Below are 27,119 nucleotides of genomic sequence, written 5' to 3' on the forward strand. Positions count from 1 at the left end.
AGCTGGGCGAACCACAGGTAGCGTGGCAAATGCAAATGTTGATGAATTGGACCAAACTGAGGTCAATCGAAGTCAGACTGAAATTCTACAAAAGAGTTAGCCAATGTTGTGTAGCATTACTACTCTTGGGAACGTTGTGTTGGCTTCCTGACATCCAATGATTATGCAGCTTTTTTCTCAACATCTCATTGGCTTGTAGATTTGTTAGCTCCACTGCAGAGTGACCACTTGCTGTCTATGCTTAATAAAGTTAAAACAACCAAAACAGGTTGGACGGCGGGGCCTGGTTGGACAGGAAGCATGGCTGTACAGCTGTGATGTCACAAAATTACAAAATCCTGACAGCTCATTGGAATATGTGTGCACTTTAACACTAAGACCTTCTCTATAATTAAAAACAACACATGGAAATCTCACTTTCTACAGTATGTGACCTTTAAGAGAAAGAGACAGAAAGAGAGAAAGATGAAGTGAACGGTTTACAAAGTGAGAATCAAAGCACAGAAAGCCTTTTGAAATTACTTTATTTTGTAAGAAAAGCTTAAAAATATAAGTGAGTAAGGACACACACACAATCTCGTTGAGAAAACTAGATCATTATCATTATTATCATCATGACTAGTATCATTATCATTGTCGTTAAACTACTTATAACCCCTGACTAGTAATGTAGCACCATGATTTGAAAACTGTAAACAAGTACAATGACAAAAAGGAGTCATTTTCAGATTGTCAATTTATTTTCATTTGAGATGGATTCAAGGTAAAAAAAAAAATAATAATAAACAATCAAGTTTCAAGAATACATAACCCCCTTCCCCATTCACTGTCCCCACATATAAAATTAAGGCCACTTTCAAAACTGAATGTCACTGTCCAGCAGGACTTTTTAATGACAATGTACAAAACACATTCTTTACACAGAGGACAACAACAATAATAGTAATAGTCAAAATAATAATGACAACATCATTTATAATAATAATCAGAACTAGACATTGATATAAAAAAAGGAGAAGACACAGTTGGATTTATTGCTTCACTCTGATATGAGTGTATCTCATGCTTCGTAAGGTTTAATGTTTTGTTTCCCTTTCATGGTCCATACTGGCTCTGACATGGTTCTTTACTGGAAGATTAAGGAACACAATGACTGTACCACTGTGGTTTTTCAAAATGTGTGTGTTTATGGGATTGCGTGCAAGTTTACGAGGGGGAAGAACGAACAAATCAAACACACAGTTTGCTTGCGCGAGAGAACATGCTAGAATGGGCGTCTCGATGATGCAGGTTCAAAGCGGAAATTCACGAGGACACAAACACTGACCACTGACAAAAACTAAAAATAAGACATTGAAAAAGGCTAAAACAAACAGCAATGAGCTGGCGTCAGTTACCGCGAGGAGACGGGCAGAGAAGGAAGGGAGAGAGAAAAAAAGAGGTAAAGGCCTAAAACATGGAAGGACGGAGTGGTCGAGAGACAGAGCAAAAGGAAATCTGGCAGTGGTAAAAAATATTTTTAAAATGCAAGTCTGGCGCTTTTCCTTCTGCTCTTTCTCCTGTTTCACCTCTTTCTCTCCTGCTCTGTTATCTGTGTTTGACATTTCCTTCCACTTTCTTTTTCTTTCTCTCCCTGGCTCTTGCTCCCCTCCCCTCCCTTCCCTCCTCCTCTGTCTACACCTTGTCCAATAAAGATCGTTGGCAGTAGAGGAGTCGGCGTGGGGTACCGTACCGGCGGAAAAACACCAAGGCTGCCAGCGTTGCGATCACACACACTAAGAGGAAGAGCGGCACCACCACCGCTGCTGCCCCGGCTCCACCACCGGACCCTCCTTCCTGATCCACTTCAATAATGATCACCTCTTTGTCCTCTCCCTTCTCCCTCTCTCTCTCTCTCTCCCTCTCCCTTTCCCTCTCCCTCTCTCTCTCCCTCTCCCTTTCCCTCTCTCTATCCCTCTCTCTATCTCTATCTCTGTCCTTGTCCTCCTGCTCCTTGTCTCTGTCCTTGTCCTTGTCGTGTCCACCTCCTCCTCTTCCTCCGTCCGTCTTGGGGTCTTCATTGGGACAGCCCATCCAGTCGCGAAGGGCTGATTTGGGGTATCCTGGCTCCACACGCATCATCTGGTTGTTGAACTTCCAGTACTTGTTGGCTTTGTAGAAGTAGGTGTAAGCTGAGGGATGGAAGCACACGGTGAGCAACAAACCGGTGGTGAGAAAAGCAACTTTCACAAGTATCGTCATCGTAGTAATAATAGAAACAGAATCCGTACCTTGATCTTTGCTCATGAAGGCTGCCTTGATGTTGTCAGGCACTCCCTGCCACACATTAATAGCTTTTGGATACCCATCGTCAACACTTCTCATGTCTTCATTGAAACGGTAATATCTGAGCAGAAGATGAGAGGGCAGAAGTAAAGAGAGTTTAGTTTATGGTCACATTCAGAGCCCCCAAAAGACTTGAGACAACAATGACTTTAGATTTGACTTGGACTTCCTCTAAAGGTCTTGAGGCTTGTTCTGACAAACCTAAGATTTTAAACTGTATTTCCATTAAAGCCAGCTTTAAAGGATGAGATTTGACTTGTCTTTAAAGAGACTTGTGAGACCTGACTTGGATTTGTCCAAAGGGACTTAACACTTAACTTGGACTTCTCTCAAGTAACTTGAGATTTGGCCTAGCGTCTCCCCAAAAGATTCATTACTTGACTCTGGCTAAAATCATTTAAAATGACCAAACTGTGTGATGCGTACGTCTGGGACTTGCCTTAAAGGGTTTGGAACTTGACTTAGGACTTGTTCTGACAGATGTGAAACTATATTGGGATTTTGCCTGTAGGTTTTGTGGTTTCGTTTGGAATGGCCCTAAATGGCGTTTGACTTTCCCTGAAAGACTCCTGAAAATACTTTATCCCTAAAGGAGTTATGAAGTGACTAGGACTTAAAACGCTTCACTTGAGACTTATTCCATAGAACTGAGACCTGATGTGCTTTAGAAATAAACTTGGTTGATTGATTTCAACTCTTCTCAAATGACACAAATCCAAACTGGCTCTTGACCCGGAAAACTTCAACCCCTACTCCGAATCGACGTGTGTGTTCCTGCTGAACCTAAACACTTGGCTGAATACGAAATGGTCTGCAGAGTGTTTAAGTGTTGTTTCCTCAGAAGCAGCAACTCTTCACCTCTTCCAATACGTCTGAGGACTCATGGACTTTGTTTAAGTAGGTGGCTGTTTGCACCATGATAATCACTGACTTCTGCGTATAACCCACCTTTTTTATAACAATGACTATGGTTTAAATATAAGGGGGCGCTGCACGCCTTAAAGTTTCCTCAGGGTTTGTTTTCATGTTTAAATGAGAAGCAGGTTTTGTAGCTCAGGGTTAGTGATTGACTTCATGTGTTTCAACCTTTTATGGTCAGCAGTCAAACATGCTGTATCTTTCAGTGAAGGTGACGCAAATGGACTTTCCTTGAAACTCCTTCTTGATAAACATCAGCACAGTTTCATCACAGCATGACACACACACACACGCAAGCGCAGTGAAGATGACTAACTTGTTGGCTCTGAAGAAGAATGTTTGTCCAGTCGGTGTGTAGTACAGAGCCGCATCTAGTCGGTCTTTGGGGAGTCCGCTGCCCATTTCCTTCAGACTTCTGGGGTAACCAGAGTCCAGAATAGATTCACTGAACACCCAGTACCTGTCCCCTAGAGACACAGAGAGACAGAATGAGGCACAGAGGGAACAGAAACAGAAACAGAACCATAACAGGTATCTGCAAGACATTTCCTGTTTGGCAAAGAGTAGTTTTAATGAGTTTTAAAGCTCTGGCTTACCTTTAAAGAAAGCAAATTTCCCATCTTCCCTTTCAAAAGCAGCATTAACATGAGTGGGTAATCCCCTCCAAAAGTGACCAATCGGCATGGGGTATCCATCCAGCACATGGTTGTTACGCACTCGCCAGAACCACTTATCCTGAGAGGGAAAAGGAGAATTTAAAACTGTCCAGTGGCCAAACTGTTGAATCAAAACTTCAACTATGAGACGGTGGGTTTACCTTGAACACAAACATCTCTCCTCTCAGGGTGGCGATGGTGTCAAAGTGCCCGTCACAGATGTTGGGGCCAAAGCGAGGCTTGTCTGGTGCATATGTGGGATCAGGGTTGTAAGGTGAACGGGGTGTGACAGGAGGGGGCTGAGGGCCTGATCCTGAGCCTGTGTGGAAAAAGGACACGAGGGAAATCTTTAGAGTGGATATTCTGTTATATTAAATGAGGCTTCATCACACAGTTTCACAAGGGTTTGGAGCAAAAGAGGAGTTTAGGTTTGAGCTAGTTTGTTATTTGGTCATAGATTTGTGATAGACTGTCTCTAAAGCAACTCGAGCTCCAAACCCTTTATAATGTAAACTAGACAACAAAACAGATAATGGCCTTTTTTCTGGCAATGATTTGAACCAAAACTTTGTTGATAACATACCATAGAGTTGCTGTATCCCTCTGCGGTCATCATCAGGAAGTATGAAGTTTTCGGTGTCCATCCACTGGTAGAAAGGAGCCATAATGGCTGAGGGGTCGTTGGAGTGCTCCAGACCCAGAGCATGGCCCAGTTCGTGCACCGCAACCAGGAATACATCATTACCTGAAACAATATCAACCACAAGACAATTTATGATGACTTTTTCTGGACAATCTGAGTAAAGCAGGAGACAGGAGAAAGGAACAAAAAAATTTCCTGATGAAACAATGAGTTATGAAGGAGGAGGAGGAGTAAATGCTCCAGTTTCCTCATTTTGAAGTGACTCACTCAAACTCACCCAATAACCTGACAGATTAAAGGATCAAAAATAAAAATAGCTGTGGTGTCACATGAAAATGTGCTGGACTCAAACAGCTGACACTGCACAGCCGTGTGTTTTCCACAATTCAGAAATAAACACGTCTCCATTTCTGCAGTATCAACATTCCCTGGAGGATTCACTCCTTAAAATGTACTGATACAAGACTGGACGTGTTGCTGCCTGTGTTGTGCTTGTGACAGCGAAATAAAAAACAAGGAGTCCTGTCTCCCAACATCATGTAACAACAAGTAACTCCCACTATTTGAGCTTTTTCTTGTGTTGTCAGTGATTCACTGAAGAAAACAAATCGTGTTTATCAGAAGGTCAGACTGGATGTATCCTTGTCCTTACCCATCAGATCCCGGTTTCCAACCGTCCATGGCTCGGCAGCGTCAAAGTGGGTGTCTCCGCCGATGCCATTACCAGGGAAATAGGCATGCGCCAGGAAGCCCCCCTCACCATCGAACGGGCTGGCGTCACCATGGAAACCCTCACCAAAGAAGAGCATGATGTCGGCGAACTCCTCTACCTTGTCCCGTATGTAACTGTAGGGGATTTCCCGGAAACGCAGAGAGGTGACACTCTCCCACACCTTGAAGGCCTTCCTGATGGCCTCATGGGTCTCGTACTCACCCACCTTAGGCGTGTAGTTCTGTATACTGAGGAATGTTTAAACAAGGGGGAAGGGGAGGATGGGAGAGATAAGAAAGAGTTATTTCCACTTAACTAGGAAAACTAATCAAAGTGTAAGAATAGTTTACACCGTGTCCCTGTAGATGCATCACATTCTTCAAAAGCAGCACTGTTGACTTACGAGAAAGTGACTTCATTTTTGTTCCATCTCAGGCCCTGGATGGCGTATCGCTTCCTCCTCAGGTTGCTCTTCAGCTCAGCACCAAACTTATCTGGCACTCCACAGCGCGGCCGCCTCATGGCCCTGCCACACAACACAACACAACTCCACTTACAACAAGTTGGGGAACAACTGTATCACTTTTGATATGTTTGACCCAAGCTCCATGAACAGAAAACTGCTGTCTGATACTCACGCAACGGTCTTGTCGTCGAAGGAGCCGGTGATGGTGAGGCCGTAGAACCTCTGCATGGCGGCGATGGCTGAGGAGACGGAGTGAGGGGAGCGGAGGGCGTGGGTCCTCAGGTCCCCCGGGGGCAGGTAACCATACTGCTGTAGCCATGACTACAAGACAAAGCAAAAAAAAAAAGAAAAAAAGGGAGAAAACATTGAAAATGAGGAAACTCCAGTCTTAGTATCTAAGAAAAAAAGGGCTTGGATTAGAAACAGATGCAAAAACATTTCCCTAAGTCACCTGATTTCTGTTGTGGTGATTCAGGGTAAACCAAGTGTCTGGTACGATGTTGATTATCAGACGCAGTGACCACAAGTTCAGGATGTTTGTGTGCGCTTGCAGCAAATACACATTTCTAACTGACATCAAAAATAAGCTCTTAAATAATGTCTCTCAGTGTTTTGGTATCTTGTAGCCAGCAGGAGCAACATCAGTTTCAGGCACCTGGCCCGACTCCACGCAATGACTAAACACAAAAGCTATTCAACCATCAACATTTGGCTCTCCGGCGAGCACCACTGAAGTCCAGGTCAACATGAAAGAACGCTGCCAAGTTTAAACCCCTAAGAAAAAAAAAAAAAAACTTCAAACAAAGGCAGTTCAAGTTACAATAAAACCAGAAACTGGAGAAGGAAAACCCCCACACAGAGTTAGGCTACAGATTAACTTCAGTATCGACTCTGAAGTTATTCTGTGACCACTTGTTTGTGTTTCAGTGCAGATTGTGACAGTTATAACTTAAGTCGCTGAGTTTGGACATGATTAAAGCATTTGTTTAAACCATTTGGAGCACATATTACGATGGTCACTGAGTTCTCCAGTGATCCAGATCCCTCAGTCTCCGCTATGATTGACCTTACTTTCCCCTGGAAACCCATTTCGCTGCGGTGCTGGTTTGACATCTGGACCGGTGCCAGCGGCTTCGCGCCGCACCCCCACACAGTTTCTCCTAAACTCTTTCCCTCTCAAAGTGGAGCTGAAAAATAACACTGAGGCCATTGTGAGTGCAGTGAAAACCGAGACCACTTTGATATTCTGCTGTGCACAGTGACTTTGTGCGCTTGTAATGCGCTTTTAGGATGTGTTTTATTGTTTGGATACAGTATGAGCTTGACTGATGAAAGTTTCCAGACTTTTTTGTGTCTGTGTCTTTATGGAGGCTGATTTTTTTTCCTTACACAGGACGACTTGATGTGATCTATTATGTAATTATTCCACGTTTTGTATAAGATTGGAAAAGCCATAATCCTAGTGAGTGTATATGTGCTGAGCAGGGGATTGGGAGAGAAGAGCGGAAGATAGGGAGTGTCCCAGGGTGAGACTCAGGCCTTGGGCAACCTCAGCCAACGTCTCCAGTCAAGCAGCAGCGTCAGTCAGTAATTTCACTGGGAATTTCTTCCTAGTCGCATCCAAACCTCAAAGACAAACTCTTCCCCCCACGTCCATGTCTCTGTCTTCGCCTCGTCACTCCTCCCTCATCCCTCTCTTATGGAAAACCCAGAGACTTGAGGGTAAATACTGACGAACAACCACACCCAGAGCCACTCCATTATTCCTGTATATCTGTTGCTAATAGCTGCTAAATACATTGAAAGTAAAAAAAACCTGCCGGCGCCCTTTTTCCACTGAGAAAATACAGCACAAGGCAAATGTATGAGTTCATAGACTATAGGTCTGTAGGTTTATACATGACTATACTTGCATGAATAGCCCTGGTGATTATCCAGCCTTGCACTCAAGCTTGGGCTGTAAGTGAATGGCAGTTTGGGAGCCCTTGAAGGTCTAATCTCTCCCTCTGTGTCTTTGGGAGACATGGAGGTCTCGGTGTTTAGACTTCACCCCTGAATGAGCCCTTTCTGGGTCTGACTCACCCATGCAGCTCCAGTGGACACATAAAGACTCACTGTTTGCCACTGTTACAGCACATCCACATAAGCAGGAAAGAGAGGAGCGCAAGGAGGGAAAGATGGACTTAGTTACATCTGAAGGTTGTAATTAAGAGCTATAATGAGGCTCCTGAAGTTTGTGGGTCTTCTAATAATTATTAATGTTGCTTTTCCTCTCTCTGAGTTCGACTTTAGCACCACATTCTCTGTGAGTATCACAAAGTGGGTGTTTAAGGCCTGATTTGACACATTCACTGTGTTTTCTTTTGGGCAAACTCCTGACTTTTCCCTCAGCAGTCAAAAGGCTGCTGTTGAATGACACCGAACACTTGTTTTAACTATAGGGCCTCCACGCCTCTTTCACAAGTCCCTCAGGTGACTTGACAAAGTCTTATTCACCGTCACACTAGACTATTTTTGACCACACTAATGGGGCTGAGTAACTAAAGCAGCAGCAGGAAGAGGAAATGGTCACTATTTACTGTGGCATAGGAGATGACTACAGGCTTTTGATGTAGACCGGTGGTTCCCAGCCTTGTTTGTCAGTTGGCTTTTAGACACAGATAAACTCACTTTACTGAAAGCCTGCAATTATTCATCCATGTTCAGTCTATTCTAGCTATTCACCCTTCATAACAATCTCCACTACTTAGCTATTACTTTTTGCAACTTCACCAACTACTTACCCATGATTCTTAGTACATTTTAAGTCTCTGCTTAGCTAATATAATATGTGATATATTTTCTTGCATCAAATCATTTCTATTTTTTTTAAATTCAGTTGAGCTACTCCACAGTCTTTCCATATACGCTCTGGAAACTGCAGCAGTAATGGCGCACAGAACCCTTGGTTGTGATGTGAACTGCTTCAAACCGCTGTATGGACACATGTGTGAGTGTTAGAGTCAATCCAGATAATACACAGACACAAAGAAGCAAAGGATCTTTGAGTTAAGTCAAACCCTGGGTTTTGAGGTCAAGGGCGCAGCTCGCTCGTACGCAGCCATGTGAGTTTATTGTTTAATGGAAGATCTAGAAGAATCAAACAGTGGTTGCTATGGATGTCAGTGGGCAGAGCGCTCATTTTACATAGGATGAGAAAAGGAGAAGGAGGGATTGCATTTCAGAAAAAGAAAAAGAGTCAGTTGTTCCGTTCAGTGAGGGCCAATGGAAAGAAACTCTGGTCAACAGCGATGGGAGTCCAACTGATGCATGCTGGGTATACAACACACACACACACACACACACACACACACACACACACACACACACACACACACAGCTCCTCATTACACATCCACTCACTCTGTCCAGAGGGCTGCACTATTATGTCAGATGATTCATAAACGTATGAAATTATAGCTCCCAATTCACTCGTAGAAGCCCGTTATTGGCTGTTAACGTGTGATTTTGTGTGGTTGTGTATGTGAGGGGCTTGGTGTGTGTAGCTACATTTGGTACCACACATAAAACCAAACTGTTTAAACTCTTTATTGAGTTTGCTTGAGGCTATTGCTGCAGGAGGACTACGTTTCGGAGCGTTCCTATCCACACGGCCCTCAGCACACATCTAGAAACCTTTTGCAGCATGTGTGTGTGCGTGTGTGTGTAATCCCCAGCTGCTGTCTATTAAAACAACTCCTCCATGGCCAACGACAATAAGAGCTGGTGACACAAGAGTGGAAAAACACACATCCCTGCGAGTATCATTTGACTAATGGGTCGATCCTGAACAAATCACGATGACACAGGTTTGTCACGGGGGGAAAAAAATAAAACTTCTCTGAAAATGTTGCTCATTTCTCACTTTCTTTATGATAGAAATGAGGCAATACCTTTGTGCATTACCTTATTTCCTGTAACACCTCCTGTCTGCTCTCAGGGCCTCCCACTGGTGACCATCAGGATGTGGGCTTTGTCTAAAAAGTACGCACCCTTCCTTCCTTACTCCCTGCCTTTCCTCCCCCTTCCTCTAAATGACTAGTCAGACAACAGGATGGGTCTTGTAAAGTTACTACTCTAACCAATTAGAATATTTCTTATGCTCGTTAAGGGCACGAGGGCAGATATCACACAGGATGTGTGCATGACAACTGTGATTCACACCCCATCCCATTCAGCTTCAATTTCCGACTGTTCCTTTTTTTCCCCAGATTGCATCACTCCCATGGTCACAATGCCTTCCTTTCTATGCATCAACAGCGTGCTCACTGTTCTCTCTGTCTCACCCTCATCATCTCAGCTCATGTCCATTTGTCTTCCTTTGTAGTGAATGATCTCAGCTTATAGCCATTCCTGTGTGCGTGTGCATAAGAGAGGATTTGTGGCCACTTTGGAGAAAATGTGTGTGTGTGTGTGTGTTAGGGGCAGGTGGCTGCTGACACACCAAGGTACACCAACTGCCCACTTCCTGTCTGCCACAGACCACAGGAAGTGACCTCTGCATCCTTAAAGCACCCGACTGTTTATCTCTCTCACGCAGACCCTCTGACCAACATGCAACCGCTCACTTAATTAGACTCAGTGTTAAGTGAAGCACAAACATCCCACTCAGTAGCTGAGTGGTGGTGAGATACTGCTGACTTGTGGGTTTGTGGAGGAAGCATGAGATCACGGACATGCGCTATCTGAACAAGGAAAGTTAAAACTTTTTTTTTTAAAAGACGATCATAAAACAGAGGAGGGAAATTACTAAATTAACATGAATTTAAATTAAATTCTCCCGTTGCCTCGGCTTATGTCTTACTTTAGTGCAAATCCCCACTGCAACCGTTAAAGCTAAGTTCCCTGTGTTGATACTGCTGTTGCTCTTGTCGACAGTGATGATCTAAAAAGTTCAACTTTTTTTAGATGACTCAACCTATTTACAAAGTGTTTAATATTTCGTAACTCATCTCTATGTTTCAGTTTCAACATTCAATTCTGTTTCTCTGGAACAATGGCAGGCAAAATCACCTTCTTCTTCCACCTGCTTTATTTTTATTCTTTTCTCCCACCGGCCTTTTTGTTGATATATTAAATAGGTCAGACTTTGTTTGAAGCGCTACATCTGCCCAACATGTTCAGTCTCATTTATGTCCTCCAGTGAAGCCTAGAAGATGCCTCGCTTGCTCCATTAAATATTTTTAGCTTGTACTGGAAACGGAACCAAAGGAAGTCAGGGCATTGCAAATTTAAATGAAGCCATATTTGTTATTATATCATGAATGATCTTTATGGGACTTCTTACATAAAAATCTATTCTTTAGTTGGACTTTGCCACAGTCATGGGTGACGACAGTAGCCTACGTCACAAATACTCTTGTTGTTAAAAAATGTGCTTCTGCTGTGTTATTCTTTAACTATCAATCGATTATTAATCATTAACATGTAAAATAGTCGGTAAAATAATTACTGTATGTTGGAGCCATTTCTTTACAGTAGAATATCCAGGTAGTGGCTATATGCAAAAGTGGCAGCTATAGTAATGAAGATTTCAAAGAATGTCCTTAAATTTACAATACTGATTGACATATATAGGCTATAATTGCCAAAGTGTTAGTATGTGTAATTAGATTTAGACGTGATGGCAGGCTCCACTCCTGTATTTTGAATTATGGCAGTGAGATGACTCTTGTGTTTACATTTTACAGAGTGGGCCTTTAGGTTGACAGACTAATGTAGGTCAGTGGAGTCAGCTCAGCTTTCTTCCACTGGCACAGCTGGAAATATAATTCCATAGTCGTGATTAGAGAGACATTTGGCGCCAGTGTGTGATCTAGCAGAATCATTTAGACCTCTCAACTCCCACACATGCACACACACTGAGTTAGTATTTACTAATTATGCTGAAGGAGGCAGGTGTGTAGGGGTGCAGTAACAGTCACTTCCTGTAACATTAATGCAGAACCTCCTAACACAGTTGGACTGGAGGACTGCTGATGCTGCAGACATGAAAGATCAGAACATAGCCAGAGAGAAAAAAGAACAAAGTAGAACAGAAAAGAACAGATGAGAGACAGAAAAATCTCTGACACTACTTAGTTCCATGGTGCTTCAACTCAGTGGGTTATTGAAAGTCTTTAATGTACAGAGCTGGAGTTCAAACTGTGGCGAGTGTTTTTCCACAGCTGCCCTTCGCTGAGATGCTGCAGAACCTCTCAGATTGTAAAACCCACTTCGCCCAAGTCCACAGGACACATGTCAACAATTACATCTCCCCATCCCTCAGAGTACATCTGTACCCACAGCTCTCTTGCCCCCCCTCCACCGGGCTCCTAACCCCCCCAACCCTCCCCTCCACTCCCCATCTCCAGTCCCACAAAAATTGCCTCTGTCTCTGCCCTGACCACAATACAAGCTCATGCATTTCTCCTCATTTGCTTTTTCTCTTGCTCTCGCTGCTTTTGCCCTCTCAGCATTTCTCAGTGTTTTCATGAGCGCTATCATCATTATGGGCTGCTTCCTCTAACCCAGGGTCACAGCCCTTCCCATGTTCCTGCGCCACCACAAGACAAATGCAGAGATTTGCAGTTTTAACTGTGCTATACTGGTTTTGTTTAAGGTGGCCACAAACACAACATAAGCACATCATTATGAGCAAATTTATCCTGAAATGAAATCAGACCATAACATTTATTGAAATGAGTTACTAAAAAGTTAATTCAGTCTTACAGGTAAAGAAAAGACTACTCAATAATTTAAACTCCACTTGTATTTTGTTATCTTGTGGCTTTTTCATGGTCACTTATTTTGTTTTATTTGTCAAGTATGGATTTATTTATCTATATTCAGTTATCTATTTTAGATTTAATGTCTTATTCCTCCAGTTGAGATTTATTTATGTGGCTTTATACCACAGATCTGGATTTATTTATGTGGCTTTGTCTGGGTTTATTTAACTTGATTCCTATTGTCAGAATTTGTTTATCTGCGTTTTTGCTATGGATTCATTTGAGACTCTCCTAGTCTATGTTTATGTGCCTGTCTTTAACTCTGTAATCTAGATTGATTCTCCACCTTTGTTTTTTCCCCCCTCACCTCTGGATTGACTTGTCGCTCTGTCGCTCCCTGTGCGCTCAGCTCCCACACCACCGCCAGCAGCAGCAGTAGGACAAGCGATTTCAGCTCCAGTGCCATCACTTGGTTCTCCAGCGGAAAAAAACAGTGAAAAACGAACAGATCTCCTCGTTACACTTCGCGCAACCTTCTCCTTGCTATTTGTCAAAACATTATCTGCGGAAACTTATCCCCATCAGCCAAAGTCCTGGCGCAAACGAGATCGACTTGGCGCAGAGCGCAAAAAAAGTTCCCCGAAGATGTGCAGCAGTGAGCCTCTGCAACTTATAACTTGTGTTACTTAAACCACGACAAGTATTTGTCCAGTCTGTGCATTCTTCTCGAGTTTTGGTGAATTTATTTAACACAATTATCGGACGTTACTTGAAGCAGGAAGTCAGAGAGGGGCTTCTGGAGCTGCAGGCTGCGCGTACACTTTATGTCCAAATTCGGCTTTGCGCTTTGCTCCAGATGTTGCAGCCGACTTTGTTTTCATGAAGCAATCTTAACTCCTCGCTGTCCTCTCTCTGTCCTATCCTTCAGTCGGCTTATTTTGATCCCCTCTCCTCTCCCTCTCTCTCCGCTGCAGACGTGGTAGTTTGATACTCCCCGGAGACCTTTAGCTGGAAAGTAGAGGGTTGTAAAGCTCCCCCTCCTAAATCAGCCCGCCCCTCTGACATGGAGGGCTGGAATCAACTTGGTGACCTTGGCATTAGACTTGGCACGGTCAGCCCTTATCCTCAGGCAAAGATTAAATGACTTAGCCTAATTCTCCCTAAAATGCAAGAAGCTGTATTGACAGAAAAGAGCGTAAACACTATGCTGCGTGATGAATCCCACAACAAATGTTTTTGCCAAGATGATTTTGGATTCTCTCTCTCTCAACTTTCTATAGGAATATTTTTAAGATGTGGTCATTTTTAGGTTTTATCAGTACTGTCCGTGTTAAGGAAAAAGAGAAATTGCGCCCTCTAATGCACACATTGCGCATACATTTAAATAGTAAATCACATGATCCATATTCCTGCATCCATACCTTCCACTGCTTTGTATTTTGCGTTGCTGCTTGCTTTAAAAGAAGAAACTTTGTTCTCTGACTGATATAGTGAAATCTTGTTGGTTTGGTTTCAGATCACAACAGTAAACTGCCACATGTATTATGTCTGTTGCCATGAGGTCATTTGTTCATTGTAATGGCAGCTATAGATTTCATGGCACATAGGATGACTGCTGTGGACATGATGCTTTGTAGCTGCATGTGCACAAAGTCTTTTAAAACACACATGTTTTCTGTAACCTACCTTATGTGTTCACATGCTGCAGCTCAGCTGTTGTGTTGGCCACAGCTGAGGAAAGACAGTTGGCCTCCTCCTCTTGGTCGATGTGACAACAACAGAAGAGAGATCAGATTGTCTTGGGAGCGATCAATGACATCGGTCCAGTTTGGACAAGACTCAAGTGTCTACAAGCATTCTTGCAAGCTGTGTTCATGGTGAAAGAAAAGCCAGAGCACAAGTTATGACACTTTTGAGTAAAAATTCTCTTCAACAAGATGAAGGGGGTTTTCTTTCCAAATTGTTTTTTAATGCAGATATATTGAACGTATAGCTTACAACAAACAGACATAGACTTCTGATATATATATAGTAACTTAAGAGTTTTAGTAACTTTAGTAACTGAAAATAGTGTTACAGATAATACATTTGGACCAAACAACAATCATAATATTCACAAAGCTGAAGGTCAAAGGTCACACAAAAGACCATGTCCTCACTGGGCTCACAAACACTGCAATTGTGCTTCTGGTTTGACAGGACAATATAGTGAAAAATAAACCACAATGACGAGTAAGTAGTTTTTCTGGATCACATAATGGGGGACAAAAGACTTACTATTCCCCACAGAAAAAAAACATTCATATCGATGGCCTTGATTGCCCAATTTTGTTGTGTTCACCTATTTCTTCCTTTTTATCAGTTCACTCTGCACTTGAAGGAGAGAATCCTTTAGTTATGAAATGGACCAAGGTCGTACTATTTGCAAAGAAATTTTCTTTTGGTTAGCTTGAGCCTCCTTTGGTGCCATTTGGATCAGATTTGGTACATGGCACAACAAGAGTACCAAAACACTTACACAATGACATAAAATCAATTAAAACTATTCTTTTAATACGTTCTGTTGACTCACTAATAATGATCAGAAATGTTCAAATGTAGTAAACTGTACCCACCTGGACCTGGTGGCAAGTACAAACAGATACTGTGAATTGTTAGGCCCATGACTGGTATGAAACATTGATACAACAGGAATACTCTTTCTCCATATCCAAACATAGATTCTTTATGTTAGACTGTGCTTCCAACTATTACGGACCTCAGCCAAAGGCAGTGTCCCTTTTTTTTTTTTTTTTTAACAAATCCAGGAATTAATGGACTCACTTTGTTACTTCATGAATATTTTCATTTGTATTTGTACAATAGCTGTCTCTTTTTTTAAACACAAGACCAAGCTGATTGACTCACAACTTTCACATACAAACATAATTACTCTGACTATCAAACTGACAGGCTACTTGAAATGTGTTAAGGAAGCAGTACTACGCAAAAGTTCATACAGTTTCACCAAAAGGTAAACATTGATTGAAAACACCAAAAAAGAATCCAGCCAATCACGTTGACTTGAGTTATGACCCTTCACCGGACTCCTCCCCGGCTTCAGAAACTCTTGGATCTGACAGAGACTGAGCAGGTTCTGACTCATTCTCCTCTTGGGGTCCAGCAGCTGGGTCATCATTTGGCTCATTACTGGTGTTGAGGAAGGCTTGGTACTGGTTCCAGAAACCGGTCGAGCTCCTGGTGGCAGGAATGTTCAAGGAAGTCATAGATGTGGAAGAAGGAAGCTGATCAGCAGAGGAACGGCTACTCCGGGCTGGTGGACGTGATGTTTTCGATACAACACCGTGGTGTTTCATGTGACCCTGAGGGTGAACAGAGTGAGATTAATTCTAGATGCAATCTCCATCCTGATCATATCTATTATTAGGTAAGAGTTAGTAGAGGTAAAACTATCAAACATGCCAAGGTAATGTAGTGTAATATTCATGGGCAGTTTCATCTGCCAACTGAAAACAGCATCTATCATTTTTATTTATGGGGCATATATGTCAACACAGTCTGCGTCTTCTTAATGTTTCATGATGAAAATGCCCATTATTATGATTTATTAGCCTCAAATTCATATATATAAAAAAGAATGTGTTAATAAACCTCTTTAATATTGGCTCAACCTCCTGAAAAAAGTACTGTTAATATATCTATACATCTTATCAATGGATAATAACCTCACCTTCAGTCCACTACGACTGGCATACTCTTTTCCACACTCAGCACAGCAATAGGTCTTCTTCTCAGGACGAGACAACGGAGACGGCAGGGTAGGGGCAAGGTTGATGGGGACAGAGGCATCCAGTGTTTCACTTGGAGCTAATCCGCTAATCTTGACACCTTCTGCCCGCTCTTCCCTCCGATAGGAACCAAAATGGAAGCTCTGACGTGTCTCCCTTGTGAAACTGGCAGCTCTCTGTGATGCAGCCCTTACATCAACGCCAGTAGATTCTGCCGTCTCCAAAGTGTTCATCATTTTGGGATCTTCATCAGGCACAGTTGCTGGGTCTTCCTTTGGTGTTGTTGGTGGAGGAGACTGATCTTTGTCTTCTTCCATGGGTTCTGGGGACTGGGGCCTTGGGGAGACTGAGTCTGATTCCAAGGTTGTTGTTGCATTAATATTAGCATCTTGACTCAAGCTGGGGTTGGAGGAGGTACTGGGACAGGTGTAAGCAAAGGGGGTACCAAGGGCAGGTGTGCTTTGTGAGTCCTCCAGGTTTGCACTGGGGCCAAGGAAAGCATCACACGAGATAGATGCTTCATCCTCTCCAGATTCCAGTGGTACCATGGCAGTAGGTGACACTGTGGTTTTGGTAACAGTGGAAGAAAGTGGTGAGGGGGTGGATTTAGAAGGATGGACATCAGCAGTGGCTTGATCAACCTGTTTGTCTTCTCCAGTTGGGGAACTTTGATCTGTCTGCTGAGAGGCTGGCAATGGGGCACTGACACAAAGGACAGGAGGGTCAGCACTGCCGGGTGGTGGAGTTTGTGTGGTGGGATTCATGAAGGGATCAGGACTAAGGTCAGAGGGGGGGATTGGGTCTGGGCTGCAGGATGCAGACTTGCTGGGAGTTTTTGTGAAATCAGCAGATTTCATACTGCCAGAGACAGGGACTGAGCCAGCTGCTGGAGTTTGAAACTGTGGGCTCTTGGAGTGGCTGGCTACAGAACTTGCTCTACTAGAGGCAATGTTTGGGTCAGAGGACTGGGACTGAGACTGCGACAAAGGTTTTGTATTAGTTTCAGTGGACAAGTCGTGTGCAGAGTCCTCTGTGCCATCTGGTGGCAACTGTCCACCAAGGTGCATACGGATGTGGTGCTGAAGCACTAGAGCGTTGGTGAACTTGCGCTGGCAGAGTGGACAAGAGTTCTGGACACGTGCATTTGGTGGTCGGGCATGATGAGTGGCCAGATGTGACCGCAGGCTACCTTTGGTGGAGAAGGATCGTCCACATATCTTACATGGGAAAGGACGTTCTCCAAGGTGTGTAGCCTGGTGCAGACGCAGCGCTCTGGGGCAGCTCAGCACCCGTAAACACACCCCACACTGATTGGTTGCTAGGTTAGCTGCTGGACCTGTGATGTTTACTGATGGTAGCATCCCTCCAGCCATGACACCTGCTCCATTGGCGCCCATGCCGAGGGCAGCGACCATCTCCTGGGTGAAGTTTGAAACAGAAGTGGTAAGAGTAGAAGATGGTGGGGACGCCATGACATAGGTGGTAGAAGTGCTGGCATTTGTGAAACGACTGTTGGCTGAACTTGCTGAAGAGGTAGTGGTACTGCTAGATAACATCTCCAGCATGGAGGTGGAAGAGGAGGAAGACGTCCATGTAGAAGAGGAGCTGGAAGGAGCCTTCTCCAGCTTCTCCACCAGCCTCTGCAGCTTGGAGGTTTCAGATGTGGGAGTGGAGGATGCCAGGGAGGACGGAGTGCTGGTGGTTGGACCTAGGGCTTTGGGAAAGGAGGAAAATGGGAAGGAGAGCTGAGAGTGGCTTGAAGAGGCAAGTTGGAGGGAGCCCGCAGTAGAGGGTAGAGGGGTGCGTAGCAAACCCAAGGCTGGATGGTTGTAGAGGGATGAGTGTGCTGCAGGGGTAGAGGAAGAAGTGGAGACAGATGGGAAAAGGAACTTAGGCAGGTGGGCTAACTGGGAGTAAGCCGCAGAAGAAAGCATTGGGGCATGAGGGGGTGTGTTCTCATCAAAGTGCTGCTGCTTGGCACCCTTGAATAATCCCGTGAGGGTGGAGGACGAAGACAAAGAAGGGTTCGAGAGGAGGGAGGAGGCCAGAGAAGAGGTGGTGGCTGAGGATGTGGCAGATGAGTGGGATGAGCCTGAGGCGATAGAGGCCGCAGCGGCTACAGCTGCAGCCCTATTCAGCTGCAGGATAGAGTGGGAAATCAATGCCAGATCCACAGTAGGGGGCAGGGGCAGGGTGGAAGGGGCAGATCCTCCAGAGGTACCCAAAGAAAAGCTAGTGCTGGTACCACCGGCCTCCAAATTATCTCCACACGTTTCATCATCAGGCCTACTTTTTCGCTTTTTCTGAATCATACTGACACCGCTGCTACTGCTACCACTGCTCATGGTCTGTCCCATATCTGCTCCCCCACTGACCCCTAACGCTACCCCAAACAGAGAAGGTGGCAGGAGTGAAAGTGAGAGCTCTGGGTTTTGCTCACGATGGCGTAGGAAGTGCACCTTGAGGTTGCCCCGCGTGGTGAAGCGGCTGAGGCACACCGGACACTGGTAGGGCCGTTCCCCTGTGTGTGAGCGCAGATGTATCTGCAGGGCAGAGTCACTGCTGAACATTTTCCCACAAAAGCGGCAGCCATGTTGGAGACGGCCAGCGTTGGAGGAGCTGGATAAAGGGGAGGAGTCTCCCCCAGAGACAGACTGCAAAGCATGTTGGGAGTTTGGGACAATAGATACTGATGTGGAGAGGGATGAGTTTAGAAAAGACAGGCCACTGTGTCCGGTCACTGAAGTGGTATTTGGAGATTTTTCGTGAAGATAGCGGTTGGGCAGAGCTAAAGACAGGGCTAGAGGATAGTTGGAGGAAGCCATGGAGATGGTAGCAGAAGAAGTGGTGGATGGAGCTGAGGACTGAGAGCTCATTCCCAGATAGCCATGAGTCCCTGACGTCCCTCCTGTCCCTTCTGCCTGGGGCTTGTGGGGCTGCAGGATTTGAGATGAGGAAGTGCTCGCCTTTGTGGGTTTGTTGGCATGAGAGGGAAGCAGGGAGGAGAAACATGCCAGGAGAGGAGCAACAGAGGTGGAAGGCTGAGATGGAGTTGGCTGGTTAGTTGGGCTGGCTGCCCCTTTGCTGCCTTCCAAGCAAAGCTGAGGCAGGGGGGGGAGGAGATGCTGGGAGGGTGTGTCTATGGTGTACGAGGCTCCACCAAGGCGTAGCACCTGCCTACAGATCTCCTCTGTAATCTGCATCTGGTGGATCTGCCTTTGCTGCAGCACCCGCAGCTCCTCCAGGATCAGAGCGATGCTCAGCTGGGCCCTGGACGGTGCAGCCGAGGCAGATGTCACTCCAGGGCTGGGAGTGGGAGTGACGGGGCTCGGGGGGCCCTCGGGCACACGGCTAGGGCTTCCAGGGTGAGGTGGAGGACATAGGGAGGCAGAGGATGATGATGAAGAAGATGAGGTGGTGGTGGTGGCTGACAGCCCCAACTTGGGAGAAGCCATGTGTGCACTTCGGGAAGGGTGGACGAGGGAACCTTCAGAAGACGTGGGGCTGCAATCAGACGGTTGGTGCACGGGTGGATGTTGAGTTTGGGAAGACAGAGAGGAGGAATGGCAGTCAGGTGGGAGGGAGGGCGGTGGGTCTTTGAGGGCCTGCTGTGAAGGCTGGCTCGGTGAGTAAGGTAATACTGGACCCTCAGGGGGCAGAGACGGGGCTGGACACCCTTTGAGGGATGAACTGAGAGCAAGGAACAGCTGGGAGCTTTGAGGAGAAGAAGATGGAGAACACAAGGGAGAATCCGGAATAAATGGGAGGGACTGCGACTTCACTGCCGAAGGTTCATCTAGAGAAATTGAAAGGAGAAAATCTAAATGTAATTTCAGCATTTATGATGACAAACAAATCTGTACTTTTTAAAATATATATATTTTTGCCATCAACAATTTTAAACTATGAATTTCCACAAACACCACAAACAAATCTGGCAGTGAGAGGAGCAGTCTTTCATTTGCTGACTCCTTGCTGTCTAGGAAATGGAAGCATTAAGGTGACTTTTAACCCCTCTGTTGAATTTCCACCTTCTTATCATTCTCCACTGCTTTCTTTCCCCTTTTGTCCTGTCCATCCTCATCAACTGTGGCCTCCTCTCCACTGTCGCCACACACAAATACGCACACACGGTGATGCATGAAGGAACACATGCTTGCGCATACACACACACAGATTTGACTGGTCTGCAAAAAAATATACTGCTTACCCTTAATGGAGCCTACCTTGTTTCTAGGGCAACATGCACAAGACAATGGAGAGATGCAAGACAAGACTTTACCCCACCCCCCACCCAAATAAAATAGAAGCCACATCCACACACTCATACTAAAACAGTCTTCCATCCCTCTCTCCCTTTCTTCCTCCATTCAATCTGTCTTTCTTTCATCTCCTCAGGAGCCCATCCCCCAGTAAACCCAATGAGGTGCTAAATGTTAAGGCCTGCTTGGGTACTGGACACTGTACTAGGAGCCTGATTGGCCGGTAGACTTGACCTTCCACGCTCCCGGGGTCACATTCCTGATATGTTTAGGGCCAGGCAGAGGAAGAGAGGTGGCGTGCAAAGAAAACAAACAGGCCTGCAGACAGACATGATGACTCACAGGCCATCACCCAGCTAAGTTAACTCAGGAAAGCAGAGAGGCACAGAAGTGAAAGCACATGCACACAGTATAGCTGTCAATACACAACACAGAGCCACGTTGTATGCACAAGATCTCTCATGCACACGCAAACACATACAGAACTTACAGCTGTGTGTGTGAAAGCTACAGTTTTATGACACATTGTGAGCTCTAGTCCCGTAACTGGAGTGGACTGACAGACACAAATACACACACACACGCGCGCACGGTCACATACACACTTCTTCGTGGGTATGTTCATGCCTCAGTGCCCGGCAACAAAGCTGAAAGCGGACAATAGGGTCTAATGCTATTGCGGTTAGAACACCTTATTCAGTGCCTCAAAGTTTCCTTTAACTTGACCTTCTCATGCTCATCCTTTTTGCTCTTAGCAAACATTTTCAAATCCCCTATGTGCTCTTTTTTCCACAGATATTTCTCTGTGGATTTTACTGTATGTCCCCAGATTCTGGGTGGTCCGTGTCTTTGAACCTGGCAGTGAGGAGGAGTGAAGACAGTTGGGTTTTTACAGGGCAAAGAAAGCTGCTAATGGCTGCAACCACGGAGAATGAATTAAAGACTGTGCAGGCCAGTAATTCCAACAGGCCTTAGTGTCTGTGCCTGCACCTAAATATAGACTCCCATTCAAATACAAATTAAACTTAACTGTTTGATGAATCTGGTACAGTCAATTTCTAAATGATGATTCCCATTAAATTATTAGGCTGAACCACTATTTCCCATAGACGTCTGGACAAGTCGTCTGAGGTGAAAAAGGTTAAAGCATTAGTTGAAGTGCAGTATTAGCACAGCATAGTAGAAGATATACCAACACTTTAAAGTATCAACTGACACAAACACTGAATACTGAGGATGAGTGACTATTTGAGGGCTGAATTTTCCATCAAATGTGAATGCCAACTTACTGCATAAGCAACACTCTAATAACACAGTCTATTTCTCACCATGCTCAAGTATCCGACAGGCACCGAGGGTCAGGCTCATAAGCTGCTGGGGTCGTTTCTGTTTCCGACGGGACATGCTTCTGCAGGACGGGACCGACGCAGGGGCGCATTGGCCAACACGAAAGTTTTACTCTGTCTCCCTGCACACTGAAAAAAGGTAAGTGTCTAAATTACTTCACGGGGAAAAGAAAGAATGAAGAAAACGTGAATATCATCTCCCCCCCAAAAAAAGAAAGGAGAAAAAAAAGTGAAACTGAATGCTCCGTGTGGATTAGTCCCAATAAAGTGGGTCCATGTTGGTGGCATTGTGGAGCAGAGAAAAGAAAAACAGCACTGAAGTGCCAAAGAGGCTTGTGTGACAGTTTCTCTCAACAAGTTTCCCTTTTCTCAAAACTCACCGCTGGCCCTCCTTCTCTTCTTTACACACACACACACACACACACACACACACACACACACACACACACACACACACACACACACACACACACACACACACACACACACACACACACACACACACACACACACACACACAGTTCACTTGTTCATCCACTACTTTGCATTCAAATGGCGAGTGAACACCCCTTCTTTTGAGCCAAGAGTCCACTGCCTGTCTTTAGTAAACCCTCATACACTGACGCTTCGTTTCTTCACATAATGGCCTTCGCTCCGACTTTCGACTGCTAATACGAAGCCGTAAAACCTCAACCTAAACCTCACCGGAGGGAATCCGTCTGTGCGTAACTGAGACACAGCGCGCACAGGTGAACGCTCAGGTTAAATGCGTTCTGCTAGACATATTATGTCACAGGCTACCATCTCGCACATGGACACACACACACACACACACACACACACACACACACACACACACACACACACACACACACACACACACACACACACACACACACCTTCAGGTCTAATCAAGGTGTGTGTGCGGGGTTTCAGGATGAACAGGCTTCAGCAGCCTGAGCTCAGTAAACAGCGACTGAAATGAGGTGGAATTTGCAACAATGGCGTTGAGGGGGCACAGCTGAGTGAACATCACCCTCTCAGAGCCTCTCCAACACATAAGGCCACTGACTGGAGGCACAATGCTCCCTTTTCACTCTCATCCCGACTGCTTACCACGTGGAGAGAGGTAGTGAAAGAAAGACACAGCCGGAGTGAGGAGGGGGAAAAAAAAAAAAAAAAAAAAAATCATTTTTCACCATGTGACACCCCCTCAAACACCTCAGCACCTCCTCTCTGTCTCTGCAGCTTGGACAAAATAAGAAAAATACATAAACACAAAGTCTGGATCATTTAGGTTTACTGTACAGAAGAGAAGCCAGGTGATGGTGAGAGTCTGAATTATTTAGACCAGGCCCTCCATTGTCGGACAGTGGGAATCCAATTCATTTAATTTACTGTAACAGTTTAACACCGTCTCATGTTAATTCTGTGTCGGGCCTGTAGACTATTGTCTTTGTAAACCAAGCCGTGATTGCAGAATATTATCAACGGATCAAAAATAAAATCGTTAAATATACTCGTTATCGCGTAATAAATCATAATCTGTCGACGAAATTGAAGTGATAAGTCAAATAGTTATCAAATAGTCCAACCGAGAGTATCGTTGCTTTTTTCCAACCGCAACTCTATTGTGCCAACAACGCATTCGTGTTTTTCGTGCCATCTTGCCAATATGATCGCGTATACGACCAGCCGCACGTCTGTTACACCAATGTTTGGAAACAAGCGCAAAATACGGCCGAGCGATGCGCGTTCCCGCTACTGTACGGCGACCTGTTGCACGCCACGCGCGCTCCCACATCATAACAAGTTATGATTCATAAAATATTATGACTTCTCCGAAAAATACAGTCCCGGATGTGCATTTCCCCCACAGGCCGCTCGTCGCCGACACAGCCCGGATAAATACAACATAAAAACAACTTACCATGTTTGAATCGATGATTTTTGGAAGCGGTAGTCTATTGTATAATGACAAGGGGATGGAAAAAGGCTCAGAGCTTATGTTGGGTGAGATCGGCTCCGTCTCTCAGCCGGGACACTGGCGCAGCATTTCCCTATTCACTCCCAGGGATGCGCAGTCGGACAGCCGCATTTTTTTCAATTATTTATCTCCGTCGCAAAAACGCGTTTCTTTCTCTTATGACAAAGGGTTATTATGGCTCAATGTATTTACTCATAGTCCAGTGGCAGCGGGAGCAGCAGGGGCGGTGCACGGAGCAGTGGCCGCTACAGGGGGAGGATTATTTTTCTTGGCCGTGCGTGCTGCTCTTCCTCCTCTCTTTGTATTTGTCGGGCCTGCTCCTGTCCGGCCTGTCTGCGCTCTCTGCGGTACTGTCTGTCTGTCTGTCTGTCTGGTTAGCGGGCTAGCTGTCTGTCTCTCTGTCGGTTATAATTAATGGCCCTCGCCGCCAGACGGTCCTCTGGGAAACGGTGACCACAGTTACCTCCACATTGGCTCTCAATGTGCATCTCACACAGGAGTGCAGGCCCGGGAGCACACACCTCTGATGCTGGGCTCAATCAGTCTGACGGTGATACACATTAGATTTGCACAAGTCAGGACGATCGTAGAGAAACCCATTATTAGGCTATGTATATATTTGAAATTAAATAAATAAATAAAAAAGTAGAAAAAAAAAATTTTTTTTTAGTGGCTTCACACTCTAACACAGGCATAAACTTCCTCTTCACAATCAGATTTTAGTTATTCAAAGACAATACACTGAAACAATGGAAGTAAATTAAGCTAATAGTAGTTCAGTATGGTGTCTTGGGTAAATAGTAAATAGTAATATTACAGTTACCTCTTGATGAAATGATGTAATATTAAATGTTTGCCTCCAGGTCAGTATCACATTATTACAGGGTAAATTATCCCCCTTCAAGATTTTTAAAGTAGCTACATTATTGATATTTTATTCATTCTCTTAACTCAGGCTGTACTGTATGGTGACATAGTCCTCCCCCTGTGATGACAGGTTAATGTCTGCTGAAGACAAGTTTAATCAGGATAATTCAGCCGGTTCTCCCTCTGCAGGACTGCTGTAAGAGGCTGCTAAAATAGCCCGTATGTGTCAGCGTGTAAGAGCAGTATTGTGCAGTGTAGAAGGTCAACAGCGTTTTACAGCGTGACAGGAGCACAGTGTCTCTTTGTCAGCTAATGACGGTGCTGTGACAGGACAGTCTTGTTACTGAGCGTTGCTGGGCCAACTTTCCAGCTTGGCATTTTTTATCAACTTGATCTTAATGTGAAGTCCTCTCATCAACTCACAGCCATGTCACTGAGATCATGGGTTTATGTCTTACATCAGGAACACCACTAGGTGTCTCTCAGAGACAAAGATTAGAGGCTTGTTGCAGGACGACACTAAATACACAACAAGTAGGCCTATATGATGTAGGCCTACATGTTTTTACGTAAAACAGGTTATGCCCCAAAGCTGTGGAACAGCCTGCCGGAGGATCAAACAAACATTGACACTCTCAAACGTAGGCTAAAAACCCATCTCTTTAATCTGGCCTTTATGTTATAGTCTCATAGTGATTTTATTCTATTTTACAGTTTTACATTCTTCTATTTTGTTACTTTTTCTCTCTTACTGTTTTTTTTCTTCTTTTGAGTGTTTTTTGTATATATTTTGTCCTATATTTTTATCCTGCATTTTATTTATTTATATGTTGTTGTTAAAAGTTGTTATTTTTTATTTTTTTATTGTTGTTTTTAATCTTCGTGCATTAGTCTCTATGTTATTTTTGTTTCACCTCTTTTATACAGTAGGCTATATACTTTTTCAATCAAAATGTAAAGCACTTTGAACGGCATTTATTTGCTTTGAAAGCTGCTATATAAATAAAATTTGATTGATTGATTGATTGATAAGCAAAAACACAACAGTAACAGATAGTGGTAATAAACTTATATTGATAGTCAGGTGACCCACTTCCTTTGGTTGAGCTGCTACAGTCAGAGGAGCTCCTGAACCTCTTGTTGCTGCTGTATAGCTGCTTCACCGTCCTGCCACAATGTTGTGGAGATGGTGGTTGAGATGTCCTGCATGTGTGACTCAGCAACAGTCCTAAGTGAGTCCAGACTCCTGCCAGTCACAGTCCCGGCCTTTTTTTTTAACAAGTTTGTCCAGTCTCCTTGTGTTCAACTCAGACATGCTGCTGCTCCAGCAGGCTGCAGCATTAAACACTTCACTGGCCACCACTGACTGATAAAACATGAGCAGCCTTTCACTGCAGATGTCAAAGGTCCTGAGCCTCTTGAGAGAAAAAACAGCCAGCTTTGCTCCAGTTTGAGTTTTTATACGTTTGTAATGCCATGTGTGATTTCAAAGTGTAATGGTTCTACACTGTACCTGAATATGAATTATTTGGTGCTCATTATTCTGTGACACATGGCATGCTGCAAGGTTTGATGCTCCACAGAAACACATGCAGCATCATTGTCACACTTTGAAAACGGCAGTTCAAATGTTTGGTCCATGACTCAGAAGCTCTGGTCTTAGGACTTTAACATGCTGGACTTGGATTCATCTGGTTACTGGACTGGAGTCAGCTGCATAACAGTGCTGATTAAAACAGCTGATAGGACTTGAAAAGCTGCTCTAGATTAGATTGGATGTGCTCTCATTTTTTCCACAGAGCATTCTTCACCTGACTTCATTTTTCCTACTTTGTGAGATCTTATCTAAGAACTGAAACGTCTGGTTTGTGACGTAATTCAAAGATTCAAAGGAGTCAGGCAGTATATGAGGAAAAGATAATTCAGCGAGCGTGAGAGATGAAAAACTTTCTCTTCGATGCAGCTCCTATCTTAAATTACTTATTAACTTAAGTGTAAGGCAGCTGCTGTCTGGGAAGTGTCGGTTAGCCTGTCCTAGAACGCTTTGAGCTTCATCGGGTTTTGTGGAGGTGTCGCGCAGCAAGGAAATGTTTTCACTGTGTTCTTTTTACGTCTCTCCTAATAAGAACAGACAAAAAAAGAGTTTAATGAGAGTTAAGTGATCAAAGTGAATGGTAAAGTTATTGGTAAATTATGCGTGCTCAATACCAACTCAACCTTCAATTTGATCTGAGCTATCACCTGGAAAATTTTGTGAAACCGTTTACAGTTGTGATGCTGGTGCAATAACAATTTCTGTCCACAGACATGATATCACCTGCAAAGGCCATAGAAGTCAAAATCAACCTCAGTGGTAGCGCCCACTAAACTAAAGGAGCTTACTGACAAAGTAGAAATTTT

At 44.4% G+C, this 27,119-nt stretch overlaps 2 protein-coding genes across 5 annotated transcripts; both read right to left on the bottom strand.

Moving 5' to 3' along the window:
• Nucleotides 1-718: 718 nt before the first annotated feature.
• Nucleotides 719-13,475, bottom strand: mmp14b (matrix metallopeptidase 14b (membrane-inserted)). The gene is made up of 10 exons (XM_085804976.1): nucleotides 12,837-13,475; nucleotides 5,893-6,041; nucleotides 5,658-5,780; nucleotides 5,195-5,502; nucleotides 4,483-4,644; nucleotides 4,061-4,218; nucleotides 3,840-3,978; nucleotides 3,560-3,710; nucleotides 2,271-2,386; nucleotides 719-2,171 (listed from the first exon to the last, which is right to left on the bottom strand). The coding sequence occupies exons 1-10, from the start codon at nucleotides 12,933-12,935 to the stop codon at nucleotides 1,675-1,677; spliced, it is 1,902 nt and encodes a 633-aa protein (XP_085661102.1). The 5' UTR covers nucleotides 12,936-13,475; the 3' UTR covers nucleotides 719-1,674.
• A 941-nt stretch (nucleotides 13,476-14,416) lies between these two features.
• Nucleotides 14,417-24,428, bottom strand: sall2 (spalt-like transcription factor 2). 4 transcript variants are annotated; one of them, XM_085804978.1, is made up of 4 exons: nucleotides 23,796-24,428; nucleotides 21,848-21,994; nucleotides 16,200-20,053; nucleotides 14,417-15,831 (listed from the first exon to the last, which is right to left on the bottom strand). In XM_085804978.1, the coding sequence occupies exons 2-4, from the start codon at nucleotides 21,921-21,923 to the stop codon at nucleotides 15,538-15,540; spliced, it is 4,224 nt and encodes a 1,407-aa protein (XP_085661104.1). In that variant the 5' UTR covers nucleotides 21,924-21,994; nucleotides 23,796-24,428; the 3' UTR covers nucleotides 14,417-15,537. The 4 variants fall into 4 exon arrangements, with proteins under 4 accessions (XP_085661104.1, XP_085661106.1, XP_085661105.1 ...); XM_085804980.1 differs by lacking the exon at nucleotides 23,796-24,428 and adding an exon at nucleotides 22,982-23,000; XM_085804979.1 differs by lacking the exon at nucleotides 23,796-24,428 and adding an exon at nucleotides 22,246-22,612.
• Nucleotides 24,429-27,119: the final 2,691 nt, after the last annotated feature.

This window comes from Trachurus japonicus, chromosome 17 (genome assembly GCF_045865225.1).
Source record: "Trachurus japonicus isolate A0001 chromosome 17, Traja_1.0".
NCBI lineage: Eukaryota > Metazoa > Chordata > Actinopteri > Carangiformes > Carangidae > Trachurus > Trachurus japonicus.